Source organism: Plectropomus leopardus, chromosome 8, assembly GCF_008729295.1.
Source record: "Plectropomus leopardus isolate mb chromosome 8, YSFRI_Pleo_2.0, whole genome shotgun sequence".
NCBI classification, from domain to species: Eukaryota; Metazoa; Chordata; class Actinopteri; order Perciformes; family Serranidae; genus Plectropomus; species Plectropomus leopardus.
The window spans coordinates 12,640,137-12,667,768 of NC_056470.1; the positions used below are offsets into that span (position 1 = coordinate 12,640,137).

At 39.1% G+C, this 27,632-nt stretch overlaps 1 protein-coding gene across 1 annotated transcript in view; it reads right to left on the reverse strand.

Annotated features, from left to right (window-relative positions):
• espn (espin) overlaps positions 1–26,472 on the reverse strand; it is a 51,173-nt gene extending 24,701 nt beyond the window's left edge. The window contains 9 exon segments of the mRNA XM_042492449.1: positions 982–1,140; positions 6,626–6,763; positions 6,765–6,913; positions 7,471–7,726; positions 10,096–10,227; positions 11,544–11,726; positions 11,999–12,185; positions 22,157–22,350; positions 26,173–26,472. Of these exon segments, the coding sequence (XP_042348383.1) occupies positions 982–1,140; positions 6,626–6,763; positions 6,765–6,913; positions 7,471–7,726; positions 10,096–10,227; positions 11,544–11,726; positions 11,999–12,185; positions 22,157–22,350; positions 26,173–26,472 (1,698 nt within the window).
• Positions 26,473–27,632: the final 1,160 nt, after the last annotated feature.

Below are 27,632 nucleotides of genomic sequence, written 5' to 3' on the forward strand. Positions count from 1 at the left end.
AGACTTCGACATAACTATCTTCTGCCTCCTGCTTAGAAGTGGTAAATTTATAGCTCACAGCAGCTTGATAAGATACAGCCTCTGGCCTTTGTTTGATATCAGATGTGCACAAAAAATGGTGCACATTTCCAATCTGTCATTAGTGTAATTAGCACACATTCGCAAAGAAGGCAAATTGGCTCGTTGTACCATATTATTTGAATGTCACTGTCAGCCTAAACTTCCCGCCATACCCCATTGAAACTCTCAAACTCTATATGTAAAAAAAACCCCAAAAAACAAGTCTAATATTCGTACTGTACAGCTAAATATAATTTAGCTGGCAATCAGATACAGCCCTACACTTTGCAGTACATGCTGTATTACACAGCGATAAATGTAATCTTCAAAAAAATCACTGTATAATGTTAAACCTAGTCTGAAATGAGTTGTTGGCCCAATGACCACAAAGTAAAGTTTGTGTGGTTATCTGGATTTGATATTGGTTTCAAATCATCACTAATATGCGTTTTATATTTATCATACACATAAATGAATTTCAGAGAAGGGGTTCTAAAGAAAAAGTGACATATGATATCTAAAAATGTCTGTTTCAATCCACTGCTATTAATTCTTAAATAAACTACTTAGCATTTACAACTTTTAAAGACTTGTGGCATTTTCCTTACAGTCATCGGGTCAGCGCTTGTTGGTTTACAGTAATGAATGTGGATACAGAGGAACACAGACCCTCTGTTGTTGTTGTAACCTTTACAAATATAGCATTTGACAATATTGTAACTAAAAGGTATTGAGAGAAAAATGCTTAAATATTTGCCAAAATATTAAGCACAATATGGCAGTGGGATCCCTTAGTGTAACAGACATTTTGAACATTGAATAGATAATATGTCCATATACTTGATTTAATGGACCGGATGTTTGTGGTGCAGTCACAACATTGAACATATTGATGTCTTAGACATCAGAGCTCTGGCTTACCTCCTCGTTGGGTGCCATGCCTTTACTCCCTCGGGGCTCGGCTGTGTCGCTGCCCAGGGTCTTGTAGTAATCCCCAGTGCTGGGCTGCTTGCTGAAGCTCCTTGACCTCCTGTTTGAATCCACACGCCGCAGTTTGTTGTGGTTTTCTCCAGGAGTCAGCTGTTTAAGAAATACAAAAAAGTAAAATGAGAGTAAGAAAAATGAGTCGCTTTAAACAACTTCGGTTTAATCTTCTACTCAGTGTCCATCTGCATGTTTTAAGATTTAGTTTTAATTAGGGCAAAATTATCAAATTCAGCCCATTCAAACAGGAGGGATAAGTTAGAGAATTATCCATCACTATTATTATACTTTGCAACTTTTGAATTTTGTGTGAAATTACTATTAAAGTTGACATGATTAGTCGATTAATTGATTGGTCATTTGAGTTAAATTGTCAAAACTTTGGAAAAGTTTTTAGGGCAAGGCGATTTATATCACGGCAGCAGATTTCCTTCCATTACAGGAATCTTGTATTGAAAGAAGAAATTAAATTTGATGAAAATTGTGATTCCAAAATTAAAGGTGCCAACATTGGCCAATGGGGTGGCTGTGGCTAAGGAGATAGAGTGGGTCACCCACTAATCAGAAGATCAGTGGTTCAGTCACATTTCCCCAAGCTCCTCCAGTCCACATGTCGAAGTATTCTTGGGCAAGATACTGAACCCCTTGTGAATGGGTAACTAAGTAGCAGGTGGCACCTTGTACGGTAGCCTCAGCCACCAGTGTATGAATGTGTGTGAATGGGTCGGTGTGAAAACACTTTTAGTGACTGAAAGACAAGAAAGACACTATACAAGTGCAAGTCCATTCACCAATATTACAATTTTGTTAACAAAATTACATTGGTGAATTATTGGTATTGTAGAAATACGTTGTAGAGAAAATGGTCTTAATGAGGCTTAACTGGGCTTTTGGCATTTGTGGGACAACACACTGCAAGACTTTCTTAGTAGCTTTTGTTGCCAGATTAGCTCTCTCGTGTGACCAAAGCAGCCTTATTTGAATACCACAACAAAGCTGCAGTTCAGTTCTTGTAAGATATTAGCATTGTTTCATGTTCTTTCAAGACTGCAGGGCCACAGAACATGAGTTCACATGCAGCGTTTGCACCAATGTAAGTGAGACCCTTCTGTCCACAGAGTGAGGTGAGAGGTCACTAACTTTGCCCTTTCATTTGAGCACTCTCACTTTACGCTCTGACATTTATCTCCAGCAACGGGACCTGTAAAGGCAGGATATCAAACACCTGTCAATCTGAGATTCTTCACTATATGCTGCTTTTACAATATATTTGTGTCAGGCTGTATGTAGCCACACCTTAATAGTAGACAAGCTTGCCATGCATTTTAAGCAGCCGTAATAACTTACATAATGAAGTCTTCAGTCAATTTGTGGATTCATTTTCCTAATGCAAAAAGCTCTACATTTGCATCTAGTACTTTACTCAAAAAACTTTGCATCAAATCTTTTTATCGTAACGTGCAAAAGTTTTAAAAAACAGCCCTTTTCACTGTATATTTCCAAGAATTAAAGGTCCGGTGTGTAGGATTAGTGGCATCTAGCGGTGAAGTTGCAGAACTGAAACTTCTCCAGGGTGCTGTGTAGGAGAACTATGGTAACCGTTGTAAAAGCACAAATAATGGCCTTATCTAAAGCCTGTGTTTGATTTGTCCATTCTGGGGAACTGTAGAAAAAACATGGCAGACTCAGTGGAAAAGGACCCTCACCATATGTAAATATGAATGGCAACAAATTTTATTTTTACGTGATAATACTCTGATAAAAACAGAATATTATATACCATTTCTGCCAATAGATGCCCCTAAATCTTACACGCTGGAACTTTAACCTTGACAGCTGTCAACTACAAGTATGCCTTAGTTATCTTAGCAAAATGTATAGGCTGAATCACATATATTGTTTAAACAACACCCCCCATGTCATGCACATAAAATGAAACCCCACTGAGCAAACACTGCTTCAAATGGTTACCAAAAAAAATCAGTATCATTTTAAGATTATGCTATACTTAGAAAGTTTTTTTCACCTTATCGTCCAACCGTATTTTCTGACAGGGAACTGAAGATTCCATTGACAAAACTATGATTTTACTTCACAGAACATGGGATTTGCTAAGCTATTGCTGCCTCAATCAGTGCATAAGGTAAAGCAGTGAAAATATTCCAAATTTAGTGAACACTTAAACTGATCATTTTCACTTGAGTGTTTTTAGGTGGCAATAATACGTTTTACTGCTGCCCTTGTTCACAGCAGTACATTGCTAGCTTTCGTGCTGGTAGATATAGTTTATCAAAGGTGCTGGCAAAGCATGACAATACATTTAAAAAAAGCACATCAGAAATGTTAGATAGATCAGACCACTGGGTTTAATTATATATCTTAAAAAGTTACAGTATCGGCTGAAAATGTCAGTATAAATGAACAAGTTTGCCAATTTCACATATCTCTGCAATTCAAATCAATTGCCAGTTGTCTACCCAAAAGTGACTGTAGTTGTTGGCACAATGTCACAGTGATTCAGTTTCTTGTTACTTTGCCTTTCAAATCCAGGGATCAGCATTGGACTGGCATTCATTTACATTTACACATTACATAATGTTTACTGACACCATGACCTCTCACAAACTCCAGCAAAGTGTGTCAGACATCAAGCAGATGTATATTGTTAACAGAATTGGAAATAATTCACAGCTGACCTCTGACCTCTCGTCTTTTCTGTGGTGTCATGTTCTGAGTTCATATAAGCCTGTTGAGTGTTGTTGACTCATGTCTGCTGTCACAGAAATGGTCCCTGAGCACTCATCAGGTGGGAGGGTAATGTGAGCAGGGGAGCACTACAGATGGTTTGATTGTCATCCTCCAGGGAAGTGGGCCAACAAAAGTAAATGTACAAAGCCTTTTAACTCCCCCCACCCATCCCTCACACTGACGTACAAACACACACTGACTGCTTTTCTTCCCATTATATGGATCAGTCTGTCAGCATGAAGTCATTGTTATATATTTGTTTTTACAGTCTAATGTATTTGTACACATTATCATAGGTTGTTAAGCCTGGTTGCAGTTTGAAATGAGCCAGCACATCTGCATGTGGTTTTGCAAAAGCCTCAGATAATAAAAGGTCACACACAGGCTGGCAGGCTGTACTAACCATTTTGAGATGAGTAAACAGTTACTTGCACACAAAGAAAGAAGACAAATAAAACATGACGAGATGCAACACATTCATATCGCAGCTTAAACTTTAGAGTTTGCAACTTTAGAACCTTGGAGCCAAAATACACAAAGCGATTTTCTATATCTTTTCTGTGTCTGCAATCCAAACTTCTACATGACATGCATTTTGCCTGGTTAAAAACAAAGTTTTCTTTCTCCTCTTAATAACACCTTACCTTTAGCGTTAAGAGTCCTCTCCTGCAGCTTTCCTCCTTTCTGCACAGAGCCTCATCCACAAAGCCCAGCAGAGCACAGAGAGTAGCTGTCACCAAATCCAGAGTGTCACCTCCTCTCTGCTCTCCTCTCTGCTACGCCTGTCACTCTACCTGGCCTCTCACTTTACCTGCAGGCCTCATCAATAACCTATCAGGCCGGCCACGGTAATGGCAATGATGTCACCAGCACCGTGCAGACCAACCACTCCCCAATCCTGCCTCAGTGCCTCTTATGCAAAACACAAAGACCCAGGTGCTGCCCTCACCATGACCGACCACACTCAAATCTCTCAGGCTTTAGGATTATGAGAATATTCAAGACTTCAGTGCCCCTGAATTAGCAGCAGAAAATATACTTATCGTGGGTGAGATCTCAAAGTCCAAGTTTTCTGGAGGGACTACAGTGGGTCTTAAGTATGAAAACGTGAGAGGCAAAGCAGTCATTTGTTTGGCTGCTTTACACGAAACATTTGACTTCAGTCAAGGCAAATACAGACAAATGAGGGGAGCGGAGCAGCAGCACAGAGTGCCTATATAATAATAAAAAAAGTCTGAAATCTCCTTCAACTGCATACAATGGGCTCTTAAGCCAGTCAGTAATATGAGTTTTTCTAAGTTAGCTTTCAACACTCCAAGTCGTAATATGTCTACATGCTGTCAGACTGGTCCATCTGATCGTCTGTGTCCCTTGATGAAGTTACTGTTCCCTGTTACTATGACTCCCAAAGTGGATTGTTTTTCCCAATGTATATGGTAGACACTGATCTTAATTGTGTGTGTTAGTGTGTGTGCACGCATGTGTGCATGTGATCTGAGCACTGGCTTTTGTTACATTGTTAATGAGGGCGCGCCCCGGGCTGGTCACCTGGGTACAGAGAGGAGAGGGGGTGGCACTAATTAAAAACTCTCCCCCATATGGCTGATGGCGCATGCGCGCACAAACAAACACACAGCTCACTCTGGAGACAAGACACTATTGCTACCTGTAGACTTTAGAGCAGCTAACAACATCTGACTTTGCATTGCAGATCTACACACATAGCCTCTGTCTTTCTGACTGAACAATCTATTTTTCCAGCAATACTGCACTTCTGCACCGACATCTTTTAATAAGGCTAGTTCAGAGGTGTTAAAAATTATGCGTTTCAAACTGACGCTGTACAGCGGTCTATCATACTGCTGCGAAAGTTGCCTTTGTGTACCATCTGATGCCAAAATCACTGGCCAAGCAGCCGTGTTTGATAAGTTCGTAATGAGAATGGGCTGAATTACTATGTAAAATAAAAATATTATTATAAACACATTTTTTGCTTCTGTTGTACTTGCAGAAAATAAATACCAAAACAATAATTATTAGAAAATTTACCAAATGTATATTTCTCACACTTGTGGTGTTTGCACTGAACAGAGACTTGTGTGTTGCTATCCTCATACTTGAAGTCATGGCAACAACCTGGAGATAAATTCTTCATGAGGTGAAAGTGATCTCAGATTGCTTATCTTTGTCCTAATTACAGCGTTCTCTCAACTCAGTTACAATTCAATAGCAATAAATTCACAACCAGTTTTAATGTATGCTTCTTCACAGCAGCACTGAACCACCAGAAGCAGCACTGAAACTGATGTTGATGCCAGTTTTACTTGCGGCTTCTTGTCAGCTCTTTCAGCACCCTGTTGAGTGATCTGTAGCCAGATTAATTACTGGAATTAAGATCAAACCCATCACAACAACAATTGTGTATGTCATGCCTGCCACGGTAATGAGCATCTTTGTTAGCCTCGTTAGCCATGCTAACACAATAACATCATTGTGGGCACCCAGACAAGGCACAATGTTACACAAGAGCAACGGCCCAACTTGAGCAATAACCCAACATATTAGACACCAGGAAAAATTTAAGTTAATGGTCAATTTATTCAAAACACCACAATCCCTCTACGTCTTTAGGACTGTTTCAATAATAATCATCATGTCACTGACTTGGCTAAACATGTTTCAACTTTTTTTTTTCCAAGCCTGGTATATCTATGCATGTTTGGGCAACAATTACCCAACCTAATGTATCTAAGATACCTGCCATGTGACGTGCATAATCCCATATAAGAAACACTAGGATATACTACACTGTCTGTTTGTCTTTATACTGTACCTCCTTCTTGCTGGTATTGCTCTCCACATGTCGCAAGTTGCTTTTCACCTTCAGGAACTCTGCTGACGTCGGCTCCTGAGGAGGCTTTGGTGCTGGGTAGCTCGGGGGTGGAGGGGGCACTGGGGGAGACTGTGGGGGGAGGTGGGGGTGGGTAGGTTGGTGGTGGTGGTGGGGGCTTGGAGGTGGCATCAGCAGGGGTCTCCTTCTTCTTGGGCATGTCAGAGCCAATGTCTGGGTTTAGCATGTCCATATATGCTTGCATGTCTGAAATGGCTGACTCTGATGCACCTGTGAGAAAGACACGATCAGACTGATAAAACAAAGAATTAAGTGCAACTTTCAACATTTACTTTATTTGCTTTTCTTAATATGCCAATCAAATCTGAGTGAGAAAAAATTAGTTGGTCTAATGATGGTTCACCTCTCCATCCAAATCTAACTGTCTGCACACAGACCACTAGGGTGCAGCACCAGTATACCATGCACCTATATCCAAATGAAGCATATGAAGCAAATGAAGAACGGTTGCATGTTGTAAACTCTAAGAGTTCCTCCATTTCTGGATGCTACGGTTGGCATACAAAAGAAGCAACAGTACATAATTCATAGCTAAATGACTGAAGACAACAAAGCTTGTTTCATCTACAGTAACATTCTGATAATGACCTGGTAAAAAATCTATTTGACTTTTGCACTCGTCATTCTTTGATATTTTAGTTTAGCAAACAGAATGGGATATCGCTGGCAAATTATTTAAATAAAACCAGTGGCCACCTTGCCGGTTCACCTTAAAAATTCTAGTCTAGTGTAAAAAGTTGCATGTTTGTATTGCGTGCATTGCAGACCTGTATGTGCAACTGTGTTCAGCTGAGCAGGTGGGCCTCGTGACATTGTTAAGCTGCTCCTTTTCTCCCCAGTGCTGGATTGGCTGGAGTTGGCTGAGTCGTAGTTGGACAGGGAGCTGGATGGTGAACTGATTTCAAAGTGTGCCGCTTGGCTGGCAGGGGGCATGGTGGTGTTTGGTGATGAGAGGCCTGAGTCTGGCTGTTTGTACTCGAGGTCCGTTGAGGGGTCCCGAGATAAAACACGGTGCTCCACACTCTGTAAGAGGATGCAGATCATGTATACAATCGTATAATATTATATCAGTTTTGTTGGACTGCCAAAGATGTGGATGAGTGACAAAACCATAATTTATTAATTTTTTAAGGGTAATTTTAATATTGAGTCTAAGTGACTAATGTCACTGACATGCTTGTATTATTGTTTGTAGTGTCTCACAATGTTATGGAAACGATCCGTACAGAGTTGGACCTTTTTGTTAAAGAGTTAAAACCTTTTGTTTAACCAGAAAAAGTCTCGAAATCACTTAAACCAAACCCACCAGATTCCATTATTAAATAAACATTAATTTTATCATCGTAAAACATTCAGAGTTGACGATAACAAATAAAACTCACAAATATCGTCTTGGTTTGTCTTTCCACAGTTCCAACAATCACAGACTCTGGTTTGGTTAAAATAAACCTTAAATTCACCCGGTTTGATGCGAAAATATTCAGATTCTGTAATTACTGGGTATTTAAATGGAATCTGGTAGGTTTGGCGACTGCAGTTTTGGGGTTGATTCTGCTTAAACAAAAAGGATATTATTCTTAACAAAATGGTCTACCTCTAACAGGATCCTTTCCATAATGATATCAGACAATTACATTAACAATCTAAACTGCTCAGTGGCAGAAAAAAAGCACTTTTCGTAGATGAACACTGATGGTATGAACATGCCTTGTGTAGTTGCATTGCAGCCTGTTCTGCTGCTGCTGGCTGCAGCATTCTCGCCAAATACTGGACCAATTTCAGAATTATTGTTTCCACTGTTCACTTAAATATAAAATTTGGGAACATAGTGTCTATGTGAAAAATGCTTAAGTTAGTTAGTTGAAGTAATTACTCATTATTAGAACATGTCTGGTTAATTACATTTACTTGTAAAAGATACAGTGTCATTACACGAGACAGAAAACATGGATTAGTTATAATGAATTATCTACTTGTTCATTCATCAGTTATTAAATCCCACCACCCCTCAGTGCCTGATGTCATCCAAGAGGAGAACAGTATTATGAGTTTAATTACTGCACACTAATGAAACATCTCACAGCTGATCAAAAAGACTCTGGGGCCCTCTGCTTTTCCCACAGCGCAGAACTCATTTGGCTCAGTGCCCCTAATGGGAAGAGTACAAGAGGGGGGAAATATGTTTCCCACACACCTATGAGAGTTCAGTCTGATGGAGTTATTATTCCTCCTGTCATTTGGGGATACCGGAGGGTGGAAGATGTCCAGTAAACTGTATATCATGAGTTGATATCTCTGGTAATTAGCAGGGAAAAATGTCAGTCAAGGGACATGTTGGCTCAGTGACAGCTATAGTTTATTTTTGTTCTGCGATATGAACAGTCACAAGTTTTCCAAGAATGCCTTTTAGCTCTGGGGGACCAACTAAGTAAGAATTTGATTTATTAATCATTATTATTATTATATTTTAAACTTATTATATAAATACTTTCAAACAGACTTTGGACTACAGTTTGAGATTCGATATAGCAGACATGATAATTCATTATAATTTCATGCAGAGTGGGATGAAGTGGAAGTTGGGTATTTGTCCTATTAATAGAACAAACAAGGCAACAGTTCACATGCCGTTCTCTGTCTAGAACAATTACAGTATGTTTTCTTGTTTTGAGTAGAGTTCCCACTGGACCAATTAGTTTGTGAAAATGCTTGATGAGATACTGTTTAAACATTTGCCACTGAAGCCCCTAAAGCCATGGCTTCAAACTGTTTTGGCTTGGCCCCTTAAAATAAGGCAAAGTCTACTTATGACCCCAGGTCAGTAGTCAGTAGTGTGGGCATGAATTGTGAACAGTAACCAATGATTTTTGCTTTGGATAGCCACATCTGTTGATTTGTTATAGGCCAAACAAAAGTGGACAAAATTAAAAAACAAAAAAAAAAAAAAAAAAAAAAAACGAAACAGTGAAAAAACAAATATATTTTCTTTCTCATCTCTTTAATCATGTTGTGGCCCCAAAAGATTTGTCTTGGGGTGCCATTTGTGGTCCCAGTCTCTAGGTTGAAAACCACTGACCTAAAGGCAGTTGTTTTTAAAGAGCCAATAGCACAAAATTCAGTTAAGAAATCCAATCAGTGGAGTTAGAGATATTGTTCATGAAGTAATTAAAAGCTGTATTATTGTTAGTTTATATTGTTAGATATAAAAGTCTAGACAGAACATCAAGATGGTATAAACTGCACCTTATTTCTTCTTTCTTTTGGTTTATTTCTTAGGCAGGATTCCAAATACGTGTAAATTAAAATACTTTGATCCTCACTGATCATTTCTCATTAGGTGTGGCTCTGTCCACAGGGAGGTTGGAGTTAGGATGCGCAGCTGTGTCTCTTACCATGTTCATCACAGTGCGCAGATACTTGGCACACTGGGAGTGGCCGTTGTATTCAGCCAGGTCTGCTCCTGTGAAGCCGTCCTGGTCCTTGATGCCCAAGTCCACCCCATTGACCACAAGGATCTGACAGCACTGGAGAGTGACACGAGAGAGACAGCGTCATATAGTCAGTTTGACTGAGCTGAAAATCGAATGTGTGTAGTGTGTAATCTAATTTACGCAAAAACATGGCAGGTGTTTAGTTCTGCGGAAACTACGTAAAAAAAAAAAAAATGCATAGTGTTGACTGAATAATTACATAACTCACATGTGGACCAGAGGGTTAACAGAAATACTAGCTCTAATAATTTCAACTGCAATACTGCAGGAAAAAAACATCACTTTACAGTATAAAAAATATAAACACTGGACATCATAAAACACACCTAATGTTTACAGTTATACCATGATTCAAAAATGAAAAATATCCATAACTACATTTGAATTAGTTACAACCCCCTCACTTGGAGGATCCAAAATATGACCTGATGAGTCATTGAGATGTAATTCATAGACAGACACCATGCTGCTCATAAATCATTATCTTAGATAACACAAAATGAAATATCCTTCCTAAAAGCAGAATTGTACTTCCTTTTTAATACAAAGCATTTCTGGTAAATCAAAATAAACTTGGAACAGGTTAAAGCATCTGTTTTGAAACACCCCTGTCAAGTGCCAGATGGAAGCCAGACTAAGCTGCTTGTTCTCAGACTGAGAAAGCTTTGTGTTGCCATATTGACTCGTCGTGTTAGCTTCTTAATAATGTTCTCTCCAGTCCAACACTTGGGCCAGCACCCCATAAGTTAGGTCAGCGTTCTTTGAGTTTAGTTTTTAAACCCTTCTTATGCTGTCCAAATATCAGACAAGAAAAAACACAATTTCCTCTTTGTTTTTAATACATCAGGCGGAAACAGCTGACCAGACCTGGACACAAATAAATGTTAGTCAAAGTAGAAGGTGAGAGTGAGAGTGGTGGTGAAACTATAAGCCAGAGGCTATTTATTCAAAACAGATGGTTGAGTGTGAAACGCTGTGTGTATATGTGAGCACCAATAATGGTAATGCTCCCACATAACTTACATGAATATTGTTTCCCTAAAAGTGTAGCTTTTTAGGCTACTTTATATCTGCTAATGCTTGTGCTGCCATTACTATAAAAAAAAGCCCATCAGGACAGTCATCATTTTGCACAAACTCACTCTAAAAAATCTTTACAAAATAAAAACAACCAGTCTAAGTCCAGAAAAAACATTTATTGTAATGTAAAAATGCCCAATGTTTTACAGTATATGCCAATATAATGTCAAAAGGAAGAGCTTTTTTTTACTTGTGATCTGTCTCACTGTTAATTTTAAACTGACTGAGCAGTACAGAAGTAATACAGCAAACAAAACATAAACACAGACCTCCAGTTCGCCGTTCTCTGCAGCGTCATGAAGCGGGGTCCCTCCCCAGCTGTCGTTGACAATCTCTCCGCCGTGCAACAGCAGCCAGCTGAGCACCTTTGCGTGGCCACGACTGGCTGCAAAGTGCATGGCCGTGGCCCCGTCACCATCCCTGTCTGTCAGGCTGATCTCTGTGAAACTCATCTAAAGGAGGGAGGATAGATACAAGTTAGGAATTAATGAAAGCTGCTTTTGGTGGAAACAATTAGAGCAAACTTTAAAATATAATATATATATATATATATATATATATATATATATATATATATATATATATATATATAATATATATATATATATATATATATATTATTAAATATATATTATTACTCACATTTTATCAGATTTATTTTTTAAATAATAGATGTAGGAATAAATCAGCGCACTCTATTTAGTTTCTCGACATTCCAGCTTACCAGCCAGACGATGACAGTGTTGTGGCCCATCTGGGCAGCAGCATGCAGAGGTGTCATCCCGTCATTGGCTCTGATGCTTGGATCTGCCCCACAATCCTTGACCAGGTATTGGACGACCTCCAGATGACCCTCCTGGCAGGCCAGGTAGAGCGGCGTGGCACCATTCTTAGTTTGGGAGTTGACAACGCTGTAGTGAAATGAAACAAGTAAATAAGGAGACACATGGAGACAAAATATCTATAATTTAAGTTGTATGTTGCAGTCTGCCCTTCCCTCATTACTGAAATTTAAATGGCTGGAAAGAATTCAAAGAAGAGTTACTTTTTCACCAATTACTAACTACTATAATAATAATTTATGAAAAAATGTGGAAAAATGTAACACATAACGCATTCAGGCTGTTCATTACAATTATTCAGATTATTACATAATGTGTTGTTATAAGGCTAAATAAACTAAAGAACAGAGCCTGTGTTTAACAATGCATCATTTGAATTGAATGCAAAACAATGACACAGAGCCTGGGAAAACACTTTTTTTTCTGTTGTTGTGCCTGGAAATGGTCAACTTTACTGACTTGTTTCACTAATGAACCATCAAGTTTGTCCTTTCTGCACAAACTGTGCATTCTTGACAGACATGCCAACTACAATACAATTTTTAAAATAGTCTAAGTTAAAACTTTGGCAAAGACTTTAAAAGTAAAGACTGAAACCTTTTATTTTAATGCATTTTACATCTATATTTTGTACATATAACCTTTCCATACATAATATGCTGGCAAGATTTCTTGGCAAAAGTGCTTAAAAAGTGAAAACCTTTACAAACATCACCGCACTGTATGCAGGTTTTCAATTGATGTACTACTGCAGTAATGGCGGCCTGCCTACTTTGTCTCACAACTCGGATTAATTAATTTAAAGATATACCATGCAGGGATTGTCAGATTCTGTTTGTAAACACACTTTTCAATGAGTACGTAAAAGCCAACCCTTGATTTACACTTGTTTGGTGTTTTGCCTCACTATATGCCTGTTTTGGGGTTTTTTTGGCTTGTGTGTGTCTCTTGGATGCCTGCTGCTTACGGTCTGGCACCTGGTCGCTACCTTTTTATAACACCCTGATCTCACCTGAGTGCTTTGGAGGTACACACCCATCACCGTCCCAAACACAGAAAAAAAGGTGAAAACAAGCAAATACAGTCAGAGGGCAGGGTATCTGCAGAAAAATACACTGCCACGAATTTCTAGTGGCTCATAAGTCATTGAGAAGTATTTCTCCTTTATTTTGTCTGTACATTTTTTTAAAATAATCCTGCACAGTATACTAAATATTTAAAATATCTACCTATAATCCCGTATACAAATTGTGTACTTATAAGTCACAGCAATTAATTAACTGTTTACACTCTTTTAGCCGTCTTATGACAAGAAACGATGATCTTAAAGGTAAACTGTGACAGGAAAACATCACTGTGTCAGTGTCAACATGTGGCTATTTTGAGAGCAGACAGCAGTGATGCTGAGCCAAATCCCGCTCCCCCATTTCCAATGAGCCCCGCCTCCCACGCTAAAGCCTATCCACTGCTGGTGTCCCTCCTCGTCCCAGATCTTTTGAGTCACAGCGGGAGGTCAGGGAGTGAATGAGCGCTTTCCCACTAAATCCCATAAGGGCGTGCTTTATTTGGACACTGACAAATGAGCAATGAGTCTCCTAAGAGGATTATCACTCCACTGGCTTTGCCCGACTTGCTCTGTACTTAGCAAAGGTGTTGCCAGTGACCAAGACAGACTGAGTAGGCGAAGAGGAGCAGAGAAGGGGAGGTAAATGACAGGCAGTGCTTAAGTGGACGGGTGGCTCCTATAGACACAAACATGACCCTGCCAAACTTTCCCTCCCAAGGATGTGGCTCAAGGCCAAAGCTCTGGTGACAAAAGACCCTGCATTAAAACAACATGTGGATGTTCTGGTCCAAATGATAACACAGAAGGTTGTGTTCACTTATGATCAACCAGATACTACCAGATACTATTCTGAGGAAATCTTAGGTATTCCAAATTAATTTAGTCAAACAGGAGTGATATTTGAGGCTCAGGCTTGTTTTTGTTTTAAGAAAAATGTTAGAATAAACAATGTAAGCATGGGAAAAGTTACAAGTGAAAACAAGCACACTGTAAATATTTCAAAATAAGAGGGGAAGTAATCTACGGTTCTGTCATCAGGAAGTGGGCAGACTTGTTAATTATTGAGTGTAACCAAAGTGGGCTGAAGTTCACCTGCTCACTGGGGTCTGTACAGCAGAGAGGCTTGCATTTGTCATTAAACCACAGACTTTGTGAGAGTGACAAAGTCGAGTGTATTCCAGCTTAAGATGGATACGATTCTAACATGGCACATGCTGCCTTTGTCACAACTCTCCAAAGTAAAGAGGCTTGAACACTTCACTGGAGAAGTGCTTTTAGAGAACAGGTGTGGATTTCAGAGAGCTAAGAAAGAGGTTAGCCTTGTGTGACGACAGAGCCAGCGAGTGGCACAATGGGCGCTACCTTGTCAGTCACTTTGTCACTGAGGCAAAAAACACACTTTAAAGTAGCAGACATATGATATATTTCCAGTTCAGGTCTGATGAGTAATTTACCTCAGTAATTGTCTGTACACTATCCCCTCCCTTCCCCCATGTACTCGGTAACAAAGAGCAAGGTTATCTTCATTACTAGCACAGTAATTGATGTCTCACTAATGGTCTTCTTGTCTGATAGCTGAGGGTTGTTACCTTCTCAGTGGCTTTTCCTGTATAAATAATGAAGAATGTTGTGGGAGAATTTGAGCACTTTATTTAACAATGTGACCTAAGTTTCTTGAGTATGAAATTTTGACTAATTTTACATAGTCTTTCATGGAAATTTACTGATAATATGTAGTGCTTATATCTTATTTTGAGGCTAAAGCTGTTGACAGCAGAGCCCAAAAACTAAACAGGTCAACAAAATTAAAACATAGGCTACAAACCTGTGGAAAAAACACAGAGACGTCTGTTGTGGTCCTGCATAAAATAACATTTCAGGGGTTTACAATATGTTTACCACTGAAGCTACACAGTCACAATAAAGCAGTCTTGTGTTCACCTCATTACCCATGCATATTAGCTTTTTTATCTATTTTTAAAGCATGTAAAATTACGTACATCTAACAAAATTGCACATCTAACATTTTAACTTGATACAAACACTCATAGCTTTACAGTTAAAATACTCCTGGCCCTTTACCCAAAAGCATCTCAGAATGGCATGTTACATAATAATTTTCTCAGTCTAAAAGTCTTGCAATAAAAGAGAACAGGAAGGGTTTTTTTTTAATTCAACTTGTACCAACTTGTAAGTTATTAAGAAGATTAGTGCTGAAAAAATAAGTACAGCTCAACTACTGGCTGAGTGAAAAACTCCTATTTACCACTTACTCTATGTAAAAACTTAAAGCTGAACACCACCTAACTTCAGACTGAACTTCTACAGAATGTACTTCCACTTTTAAATGTGCCTTCCACCAAAGACACACAGAGTATAGAAGCATTGTCTCAAAAACATATTAAACAGTAAAACTAATGTTGATCAAATATAAACAAAGATTATGTTGCCGTTTAGCCTATTACTTACCTAAAATGTCTTAAGAAACATATTTTATTTATATTTATTTATTTTATATTTTTGTGCACTGTTTGGCTGTAATATAAGAGTTTGTGAACAGAGTGGGAACCACATTGTTTCCTGTATTGTAAAAATGCAGGATGAAAATACTGAAATCACACCATAAAACTTAACAGTGCTGATCAAATACAAATCAAGACTCTGTTACTACCTTGCTTATTTCTTATCTCAAATGTTTTCAGAAAATGTTTTAGTTTCCTGTTTAACTGTACATATTGTTTCCTGTGTCAAAATGGCCAAACTCGCTTACTGTCAGCCACCAGTTGGAGCGTTTATTGATTCAGTGCAGTGCATTGTGGTAGTTTTAAGTTTTCTACCTCTTGAGCAAAAGCAAATGCCACAGCTTTTTTCCTTTGGTCATTTAGCACCAATTTTGAAAGTATTTGTTTCTTTCTGCTGCATTGACAGCTTGGTATTACGAAAATAGTCTTTCCAGCAGTGAAATACTTTAGGGACTAACAATTCATAGCTATTAAGAGCACTAAATGAACCTCTATGAGCTACTACATGGATACACAACAAGCATCAGGGTAACTTAAGAGGCTCATACAAAATTTCTTTTAACTTTACCAACACTAATGACCATCAAAGAAAAAACAGAGACGGTATTCATATCTAGGGCTGGGCAATATGTTGATATTATATCAATGCTGTGATATCAGATTGGATATCATTCGATATTATAGATGCTGGGTATTGCACGTATAACTGTTGTCATTTCCTGGTTTTAAAAGTTGTGAAAAAAGAGAAAATTCCCGCTCACTGTCCTTTGCAAGAAACCTCCTGGATGCACTGGGACGCATCCTCAGTGATGTATCCTGGGGTCATCGGGTGTTTCGGGTCTCACAACATCATACACCCTCGCCCTGGCGACCCAGTCGGGGTTGATCAGCCCCAGACTTGCATCCCAGCAGCAACCCATGGATCAGCCCTTTTAAACCAAAGCCACCTTGTGGCTTTCTCTGCGCTTCACTTGCAGATTTAATGGCCCTCTTCTTAGCCTTTCAAGTAATGCCCAACCGAGTGAGGACTCTGCAGAATAAGCGTCCTGCAAAGCCTCTGCGGCCGACTTTTGTGGGCTCATAGATTATTCTCCAGCCTCTGTCCCTGCACTGCTCCACCAGTTCCTGGTACTTGGCGTGTTTCCTCTCATTGGCTTCCTCAATACGCTCTTCCCAGGGCACTGTAAGTTCCAGCATGATCAGGTGTTTTGAAGCCTCAGAGGTGATGATCATGTCTGGGCGGAGTTATTTTGTGGCAATGTGCTGTGTAAACTTCAGCTGCTTTCCCGGCTTTTACTTGCAAAAAAACTTTTTTTCAATGAACAATGTAAAGTTTTTTTGCAAGTTATTGGACAGTGTGCGAGAATTCTCTCTTTTTCGCATCCCATGGACATTTTCCTCCTACGTACCTGTCCACAACTTTTTGAAGGTTTGCACATTTATGTTTTTAAAAGTTGCATTTACAGTAAAGTGATGTAATTTCCTGAACTTAAAGCATGTTGAAGCTGTTCTATAATTGTGTTTACCCACTTAGTCAATATATCCACATTGCTGATTATTATTTATCAAAAATCTCATTTTACAAATATTTTCTGAAAGCACAAAAAGTCAACCCTACAAAAAAAAGTTGTGATATTTGATTTTCGCCATATTGCCCAGCGCTACTTCATCCTGTCTTTTCTTGTCTATACTATCATTTAAGCTTTGCCTTGCATCATTTTATGGCCTGTATAATCCATTTGAGTTTTAAGGTAAATATTACTGTTCAGAAACTGTTCTGGAAACAAGATTTCTCTGTGAGTCTTTCTTTGGTGCTTGCAACAAAACTTTAGATTGCCATCTTTCTAGAATATCCTCATGCAGAGGTCTACCCTTCTCAACTGCATGTTGGAATTATGGCTTGCCAAAGATCTTAATCTGTACTAACTGATTGCATAACCTGTCTGTGGCCTCTCTCTCTCTCTCTCTCTCTCTCTCTCTCTCTCTCTCTTATTCATTCACTCATTTGTGTACTGAGGCTATCAGCAGAGGCACAGCACCACAAGCCTGTTGGTTTTGGTTCTCTGGGATGGACAGGCAAACGAGCTACCAATTCAGATGCTAGCTTAGAAATCTAACAAACACTTAAATATTTGGAAACAAAGCCACATCTGTGCTGTGCCAACTGTAAAACAAAAAGACTGATTGCTTAATGAGTGCAACACTGCAGACAGCTGAATGCTGCAGCCATTTTATGGTCAGACCTCTCTGCTGAGTGTTTGTCTATACTTCACAGGGGACTTCTGAACCTGTGCACGTCATTCAAAATAAGAGTTATTTGTTAGCTGTCACTTGTTACACTTTTATCCAAACAACTATACATTAAAAAAACAAAAAATGTGCAACCAAGTCAGTGTGTGCTGCAAGTACAGTTAAACCACCACTGGCCTTCAATCTCATCACCTATACACACTATATTTTTTACCCAACCAATGAATTCATGTGATAGTCATATTTTTCGAGCTGTTCTCATGCACTGTTCGTATGTATATCAATAAAAAGTAGTGCACTAGAATTCGTAATCATGGACAGTAATTCCTATGTAACCCACATTAGTCTAAAGGCTGCGATCACGTGACCAATGTGCTTACAGGAGTTAAAAAGGAAGTTCTATAAAGAGCGAAAGTCTGTGGAAGGAGTCAGGTTGGGGTGGTGAATGGATCAAACAAACACAGGACTTTCCTCAGGAGAATGGTGTTTGTGTCCCGTGTGACACCAAGTCTTATCTATGTGACTTTACTTGCCTAAACCTCACCTGCGTAACTTAATGTTAAGTACATAATGTGATCATGCCCATCCATGTTTCTTTTCCTAAACCTAACCTACATGACTTTGCTTGCCTGAAGCTAAACTATGCAGATTTATGCTAAGTACATAATGTGATGACACCATTTATGTAGTGCTAAGTAACCACAGTTTGTTAGATATCACATGAACTGTTGTTAAGGGCATGCTGTAATTTTACTTTTGCATTTCAGTGGTTGTAAAGTCTATATTGGTCAAAGCTTAGCTGGAGGTTTTTAGATGGATGGTAGAGGCATGAGGCAGAAATAAAAATAGAAATTTAAACCATTGCTTTATGCTGCAAAAGACTTTACTAAATGTAGTTGGTGTGGCTCGTTTGCTGTTTACTACCCATTAGTGTATGTACTATTTACACTGTACAGCAACACTCTCATTATGTTGCACTGTCAACAGGCTGCCAGTTACTAAAGTGATGATGTAACCGAGGGAGTCATGTTGTCCTTGTGATTTTTCAAGCAGAACAAACTGTGCCGTCCAATTACCTCTTAAAACTCAATGATACAAATTTGCAGCATGTAATAAACCCTGAAACAAGAATGATATCTCTCTCCTGCAAAGTTCAATTCTGAACAATGCCTGAGGCTAGTGACTAGAAAGCAGCCTGTCTATTCAAACGGATTTGTTTTCCTCATTATCTTATCGCCGGTTGGCGCTACTGTGTGTCACCGTGGAGATGGTGGTAAACAGCAACAGTGGGAGTGGTGGTGGAGAAGAGTGAATGGGGCCCAGCTATCAGGGAGCTACCATGTCCCTGAGGCTCATTAATTTTTCAGCAGCTATGCACCTGTCTGGGGTGCACCCACACAATATTGGAGGTGAAGAGCACAAGGTTAGTGTCTGGACATGCTGCTCATCCTGCTCAGGTTATCAAAGTTAAAGCAATTTGACAGATAAGGTTGCTTAACTGAAAGACTAACCTGTAAATGAATTATATTTCTATTTCTTTATGGCAGCAGTTAGTGATCATTGGCTGACGTAGAGAGACAATGTCCAACTCAATGGTTATCTCCGTATTTACCCTTTTTCATTATTTTATAACCGGACAGGTGTTGTTATCAATAAACTGAAAAGCAAACTGAGCAAGGCCAGTAGTCTTGCCCACTTAACACTAGCAAGAGAGACCTGTGTGTGTGTACTGAATTCATTTTAATATGACTAAAATAGAAACGACCAAATTAAATTTAAAAGCATATATTGTATAGGCCTACCACTCTCCATAGGGAAGAATCCGTCAGCACATTACTGCTACAGATACTGCTGAGACACCCCTGAGCAGGACCAGACCTGTCCATTCCCCGTCAGTTAAATGCATGTGTATGTAGTGCTGCAATGCTTTAAAATATCAAACACAATCAGACAATTACTAGAACATCACATAACATTGTTTCTAATGAAATACAAGAGGCCGTTTCTTTAGAGGAGGAACAGCTAACGGCTTTCACTCAGTGTTTACTCTAGTGACTGCATTTGTTAGTGTGACTCTAATCAACAGATAATTATCCCACTCACCTACTTGGCAATGTCAGACTAACAAATCCCTGTAAATACTCAAGAACTACAAACATTATTCACAGTGATCTGATGGTTATACACTATATATCAAAACCGCAGGTCACAATGCAAATACTGCATATTTTCTCATATTTTAACGAGTGGCTCAGTGAGGCTCGGTGTGTATTGAATCTTACTGTAGAGCATTTTCAGTTTTCCTTTTCTCTCAATAGGCTTGATAAAATTAAACTAATTTCATACATTTAGTTAGAGTTGTATAACTTGAATACTGGGATGTTGATGCTGCCGAATCTGCACTTAAATTGCTGCATCATGTTCACACATCTTACCGTGGTCAAAACCAACCTCTGGTGTTTGCTGGTGAAAAATCGCCTATACTGAGCATATATGACCTGGTTCTGTCCTAGAGTCTGCGGTGTTGGTTTGTGCTCATCCTGACCTCACACTGGTGGGTCTTACAGAGAACAGATTAGGGATTATATTGGTGAAGGGGTAATCACGTGGACATACAGTACTTCTCAGTCAGTTGATGTAGCATTACTCAGCAACTGTTTTGATAACTGATTAATCATTCAGTAAGACTTGCTAGAAAAATGACAAACACTTGATGGTGCAGGTTCTTAAATATGGTGATTTGGTACTTTTCTTGGTTTACATTTTATTAATGTATTAATGTTTGTGCAATACAAGACATTTAAAGGGGAACTTTGATGATTTTCAACCGGTGCTGTGCCATCAAAGTGTGTGCAATGTTTAGAGATGAATGTGTTTGGCTTCTTGTGTTGTTAGCGCCCAGAGCACCCTGCCCTTCTGCCAGCAAAAGTCTGACGGATGACGTGAAATGCGTCATAATTCTGCCGGCAAAGGCGTGGGGAATTCTGCACACACTGCAATGACTCAGAGATAGTTAAAAATCTGAAAAGTTTAACTATAATGATATTACCTAGTACTCTTGGATATTATGATGGGCATTTTTCATTTTTTCAAATGTCTCCATTCAAATGATTATGTCAACATTATGGAAATTAGTCTTGATGTATTACATAAACGGCACACTGGGTTATGGCAGTGAGCAGTAAGCACTAAGATGCTTTTTTTCTAAATGGGATTTGTAAGAAGTATTATGATTGCTTTGTGAGTGTCAAAGCAAAGTTCAGGTTGCTTCCCAGCAAGACCAGTTTGTGGTGTAAATATTACATACAGTCTGAGCCTAAAGCTGATCTATTGACCAAAACTGCCGCCATTTCCGTATCAACCTCCCTCTGTTTGATGAGCAAAACATATAAGTGTCTACTAGCTGACCTTTGAAATCTGGTAGATAATTTATCAATGTCAGACTGCTAAAGTGGCAGCAGTCTGAAATTTGAATCTGAGCTGTGGATCATCTTTAACCTGTTTCAGTTACAAACAGTAGGAGGAAATTGACCGAGCCTACAAAAATAAAAGTTGCCATAGCCTATAAGCTCTTTTAAAATCAAATTTCTGCTGCAGTCTTCACAAATGGAGAAGGAAGGAGAGAGTTGTACATTTAGTTTAGCTTTATATCGAACTGCACATGTAATATAAATAACTCTGATATTATACATTTATATTGATTTAGGCAGTTCCTAACTATTGTTTTACCAGTTACAAAAAAACCCCTCAGATTTTCATTTCAGTTTTAAAAATCCAAATTTCAGTGGCATACATTAAAATGACTTTGAAAAGGTTAAACAACAGAGAGATGGAAATAACAGAAAGGTGGAGATTTAAAGAACTTCCAGAGACCAACACATTTCAGCATAGATGCTCACCATTAGGAAGTGACAATACCCTTGTTCTTGCATAACTAAACTTAGTTTAAAAATACATATACTTGGCTAAAATATTATATAATTTGTCGAGTGCTACATGTCAATGATGCCCAGTCTGCTTTTAGAGTGTGTATGCTAAACAAAGGCATTTGTACTCCCTGTACAAAAGTTACCACACTAAATCACTATTACACAACAGCGAGAATAACGCATCAGCATCTGAAAAATCACACTGATCAGATTTTGAACACGATCAAAAGAAGCCGACAGACTGCTGCAAAGACAAAACCATGTAGCTCTTACTTTGGACTGTGCCCAAGTAACAGTCGGAGAGAGGGCAGGTCTCCCTTGGCAGCAGCGTAGTGAACAGGTATGGCGCCTGTATCAGTGGAGGCCCCAGGGTCCACCTCCCCACTCTTCAGCAGCCAGTCAGTGATCTCATGGTGACTGAAGCGGGATGCAAGATGGAGAATGGTGGCGCCAGAACTGTCCCTATCCTGTTAATCAAACAAAAGAGGAATCCAGCTCAAATATGAGGTTAAATTACATTTACAGTTATTTTTTATCAGTAATAAAGGTATTCAAAATCATTTCAAATATTTAATCACTCAGTTTTTTTTTTTGTTGTTGTTTTTTTAATTAGTACCAACCTGCAAATTTTAGAACTAATAAAGACTTTTTTTATTAACATGCAACATGTACTGTACCTTGAAACTTGCACTGTTTGGCATCCAGAAGCCAGAGCAACATCAGCAACCTATGAATGACTGCTGCCGCTCCATCACAGTTCATTTTAGGAATGACTAAAGGCTATTTGTATATTAGTATTTGTTGCTACTCTATTTTAGTGTTCACTATTGAAATGAGTAAAGAGGGAATTGATTGGAGAACTCTGTTCTGTATAAGATAAAAAGGCCATATAAAATGTTCATAAAAGTTGATGTTGCATTTTTATATACAGTAGCTTGATCCTGCTGATTAATTTTTTCAGTGCTTGAACATTTTTATTTTAGCATTTAGTAGCAACCTTTTTTGAAAAAATACAAAATTTTGAGAAAATACATTTTGCTTGGCTAGTTTATAAATGCATACCTTGTTTGTGAAAATATTCAATACACTTTATTTATAAGACAACTGGAGCTGTATTTTTAAGAAGCATAGACTGACTATTGCTCTCAAAGCTATGGTATAATCACCTGAACCAGAAAAAGAAAAGTTTATCTGGGAGATTCCAGACATTAAAGGGAAACACATATTTTTCTCTTACCTGCAGTGCTATTTATAAATCTAGATTGTTTTAGTGTGATTTGCTGAGTACCTCGCCAACAGTATCCCTGCTCAGAATAGCTAGCTAGCTTATATTACAGCTCAGCGAAGGAGGGTGCCATTGATGTTTACATCTTGCACTCTTACAAGCACCAGCCTCTCGTCCCGGAGTAGATGGAGTGATACAGTTGGTTGGTGTAGTTCTCTAGAAAAACAGTTCTTACGTGAAACATCACACACCAAGGTCTATGGATTATCTTGAGTAACCAGGTCACAATTACTGGAAAAAGACATTGTGGTCAAGTCTTTTAATGTATGTTTTTGATGCTCTGAGCACCATAAGACAAGTGCCATCTGGCTCCATTATATTGTAGAGAAGGCAAACATCTCTACAGCTGATATCTCACACTTGGCAACTCACACCAAAACAACCAAGATTAATACATAACTCACCAAAACAATCTATATTGAAAAATAGCGCTACAGCTAAGAGGAAAATTAAGTATTTTTGATGTGGGGGGTGGACCGTCCCTTTAAAGCTGAATACCTGTCATTACTAAAGTGGTTATTTAAATTTTTTAAAATTGTCTAAAAGACACAAAGATCATAGTTTTAGCAACTCTCTCATCCAACCCCGACTTAAAAAAACAGACAATGTTGAGGCTTCTATCTTCCTCTAAACATTTTGTGTTTACCTTAACATACTTTAATTCTTTGTGTCAGGAGATGGACCAGTAGCTCACACAGAAAATAGAAAATGTTATCTGCATACTTTGTGGATAAATGTATATTAATACTTCTATCAACAATGAAGGCAGCAGAGTGGCTCAAATGAGCATCATTAACATCAGATAAAATCAGGATTGGAGTGCACTAACTCAAAGCAAAAGACACAATGGAGAAAAGTGAAAGCTAACATTGATCATTCATCATGTAGATTGCATTGCAAGTGGTAATTGATAGGTTTTACTAAATGCCAGCCAAGTATCTTATCAGTTAGTTGGTGGCATGGGGCGCTCTTTGTCCAGTGGTCTGTCAGGCAGTGGCAGTAATGGAGACAGTAAATAGATGATAGAGCTCTTATTACTGTTTCAAATATAGAATCATAGATTACCAGAGGTTAGATCACGTGTCTGATAGACTCAGGTTTGGTATCTCTGTTTGTGTCTTGTTTTAGTCTAAATTATTTTAGAGTAAGAATATTATGGGTCAGCTCGGTGCTTGGGGATGATACTGACTGAGCTGATTTGAACATGTCTGTGTGAAGTTCACATGGTCTCCATGTGCCTACATAGGTTTCCTTCAGTTAAAAAAGTAATTGCAGTAATTGTGAATGTTGTCTGTCTATGCGTGATAGAAAGAGAGTACCTCTCACCCAAAACATGCAGGGATACTTTGCAGCATTGCTTGCAAGTTAAACGCAAATGTAGAAAAGGACTTGATTTTACGTGTTACCAAAGAGAAACAACATACAGTGTTATAGGAAAATATTAGCGGCACACCAGAATTGCTACAATATCACTATATTCACTACTAGTACTGGCAAATATGTGGACATATAAACTTTGTGGTACATAAGTGTTTACTTCAGAGAACACCAAAGTACAACTGTATCCCTGTTGTTACTAAAACTCCTTCAAATTGCCTGCTGCATCCCTTCCCTGCTGTGAATACTTTGCATGTTATGACCAGCAGAGACATGGAAATTATGTTATTGTGCCATCAGAGCTCATAAAGTGTAATCATGAATGTTTAAATATACCCCTTCCCCATTATTACATCAAACTGTGTATTTGTATATGTGCCCTTTGCCAGTTACTGTATGTGCTGTATAAGGGACATTACTTTTGCAAATCCAGTTTTGCATACTTCATTACTATGGGGACACGAGGCAGTGCAGCATAGTGGACGTTAAACTGAATCAACAACAAAAGACAAACCAAAATTTTCTAGTGGCTACCATTGACGGTATTTTACATGTGCTGAGGTTGTGTGAGTTACATTTAATTTCTTTACTTTTTTTATTCCTTAGAATTCCTCTGCCTTTTAATATGTCAAACAGAACAGCATTCAGCCTGTTGCGTGTGTTTTCAACCAGACTTCTTGTCACCATGTTCTGATGTCTCTTAGAGACTTGATGCTAAATCTGTTATTTTGTGCATTTTTGCAAGCAGTTGCCATCTTGCATCAAGTTCTGTTTTGTTATCACACAACTGATAACTTTTCACCACTCAAGATAAAGGATTCTGGTTTAACACAACACGACTTAATGGTGCCATGATTAGGTTTAAATTAGGGCTGAGCAATACATTGATATATATCCACATTGTTATATAACATGAGGTATCTTCTTAGATTTTTGAAAATAGCAATATTGTATAATTTTGCCTTTGCTGCATTACAGTAAAGTGATGTAATTTTCTGAACTTACCAAACTGTAATATCTGTTCTATTGCTTGCAGTTACCCACTTAGTCATTATATCCACATTTCCAATGATTCTTTATCAAACATTTCATTGTGTAAGTGTTTTTGTGTACCAATACTTAACCCTACAATATTGCTGCAATATTTACATTGAGGTATTTAGTCGAAAGTATTGTTATTTTATCCATATTGCCAGTTTTATCCATATTGGCCTTGTGTTCAAGTGACCACTATTGTAAGTGCCTTTTTGAATAAGGGAAAAAAAAGACCTGTAGAATTTAGTTAATCCTCAGTTAAATAGACTATTATGCATTTATTGTTTTTCTTTGTGAAAAACTGCAGATAGGTTATCTTGCCTTGAGGAGCTGCTATACCTTTTGAAATGTATTAGTATAGGTTCAGTGTCTCTTGATGGTCTGAGTTTTGTTTTAGACGTTCTTTGTATTTCCACGTGCAAAATATGTTACAAAATAACAAATACGCATGGTTTAGGCATGAATGTCTACTGGAATCAGTTGGTAAAGGGGTCAGGTAGGCTGAGAAACAGCAGCCAGGTCAGAGGAAAGAGAGAATTAGGCTTCTGTCTGCTCCACTTCAACATGCACAACTAAAGCTCCAGTCACTCACCTCTGGCCGACAGCCACCCTGGGTCAGCAGCCACTGTAAGCAGGCCAGGTTGCCGGTGGCGGCTGCGTCATGCGCCGGGCTCGCCCCGTTGTTAGCCAGGCAGTTACCCGGCAGCCCTACCTCTTCCACCAGGAAACGCAGGCAGGTTAGTTTCCCGGCCCGGGCTGCGTGGTGGACCGGTGAAGCCCCCAGCACGTCTTTGACGTCGCTGGTGAGCGCTTTTTGCGCTAATTGCACTTTCAGAGTCTGCACGTCCCCCTGCCTCGCGGCGAGCAGCGTCCTGTCCCCCTCCACCACCATCGCTGCTACAGATTGGACGTCTCCTTCCTCTGGTTGCCTGAGTCGAGCCCGATCGGTTCACCGTGCTAATGGGGTCAGCATTGTATTTACAAAGCCTCAGATCATCTCAGTCACCCGGTTAGTCTCGAGGGAAAACTCAGTTATCGCTCCACATCCTCCCAGAGCCAAATGGTCAAAAGCAAAATCAGTTTCCCGTCATATACATCTTAAAATGCGACACCTTCCTACATGTTGTCATAAAAGTCAATCCATTATTCTTTACCTGAGAGATAAACTAACCTGCTGTCTATGTTTTGCCCGACGGTGTGCCTCGGTTATCCGCTTCTCTTCCCCCAGACGCGCGCAGGATGCTGAACACCTGTTGCACAACTTTGGTATATGAACTCTTTTTTTAAATTTGTTTATTGAGCCTCTTTGCTAACGTGCATCATGTGTCACAGAGAATATTCCGCAGTGTTTTTCTTCCTATAGCAGATGGCGACATGGGACTGAGCGCCTGCTAAATAATCCATCAGGGGGAGGATCGCTGAGCCTGTTACAGGTTGTTGCTTTCTGGAAATCGGCTCAGAAGTTAAAGGGGCAGTACGACCAGGCTACTTAACACTCAGAGAAAGTTATACAACTGTGCTGGTGGTGGTGGGTGTCAGTCAGTATGGACCCACGGCTAAAGACTAATTCAGCAATGGACTTTTTGAACCCACGCCCAGTCTTGTTTGCATGCGGCCTCACTGGCATTAATTTTACATACGCCAGTGAAATTCGCATCACTGGACACCCGCAGTTTGGACACAGTAGAGGTCCATCTGGTGGCCTTTTGTAAAATTGAACTCAACTGTGAAGTGAAGCTCTGTATCTATAGTTTGTAACACTTTGATCAGCACAAGTGTTATCTTATTTAGCTGTCAGTAAAAGCAGCATGATGTCAACCTGTGGTTATAATGGACACCTGCTTTATTTTTTTGTGGCTCCGAGCCAGTATATCACAATAGAGTACATTTATTCTCAACTGCGAGTAAAAATGATGATGACTGAGGTCACAGAGAACCCTCAGTCTTAAAAGAAAAACACAGTTGATGCATGTTAATGTAAGTTCTAGGAGGCAAGTTGGTGATAATGAAAATGTGAGTGCATTTGCTGTGTGCAGTGGTTGAAAGTAGGGG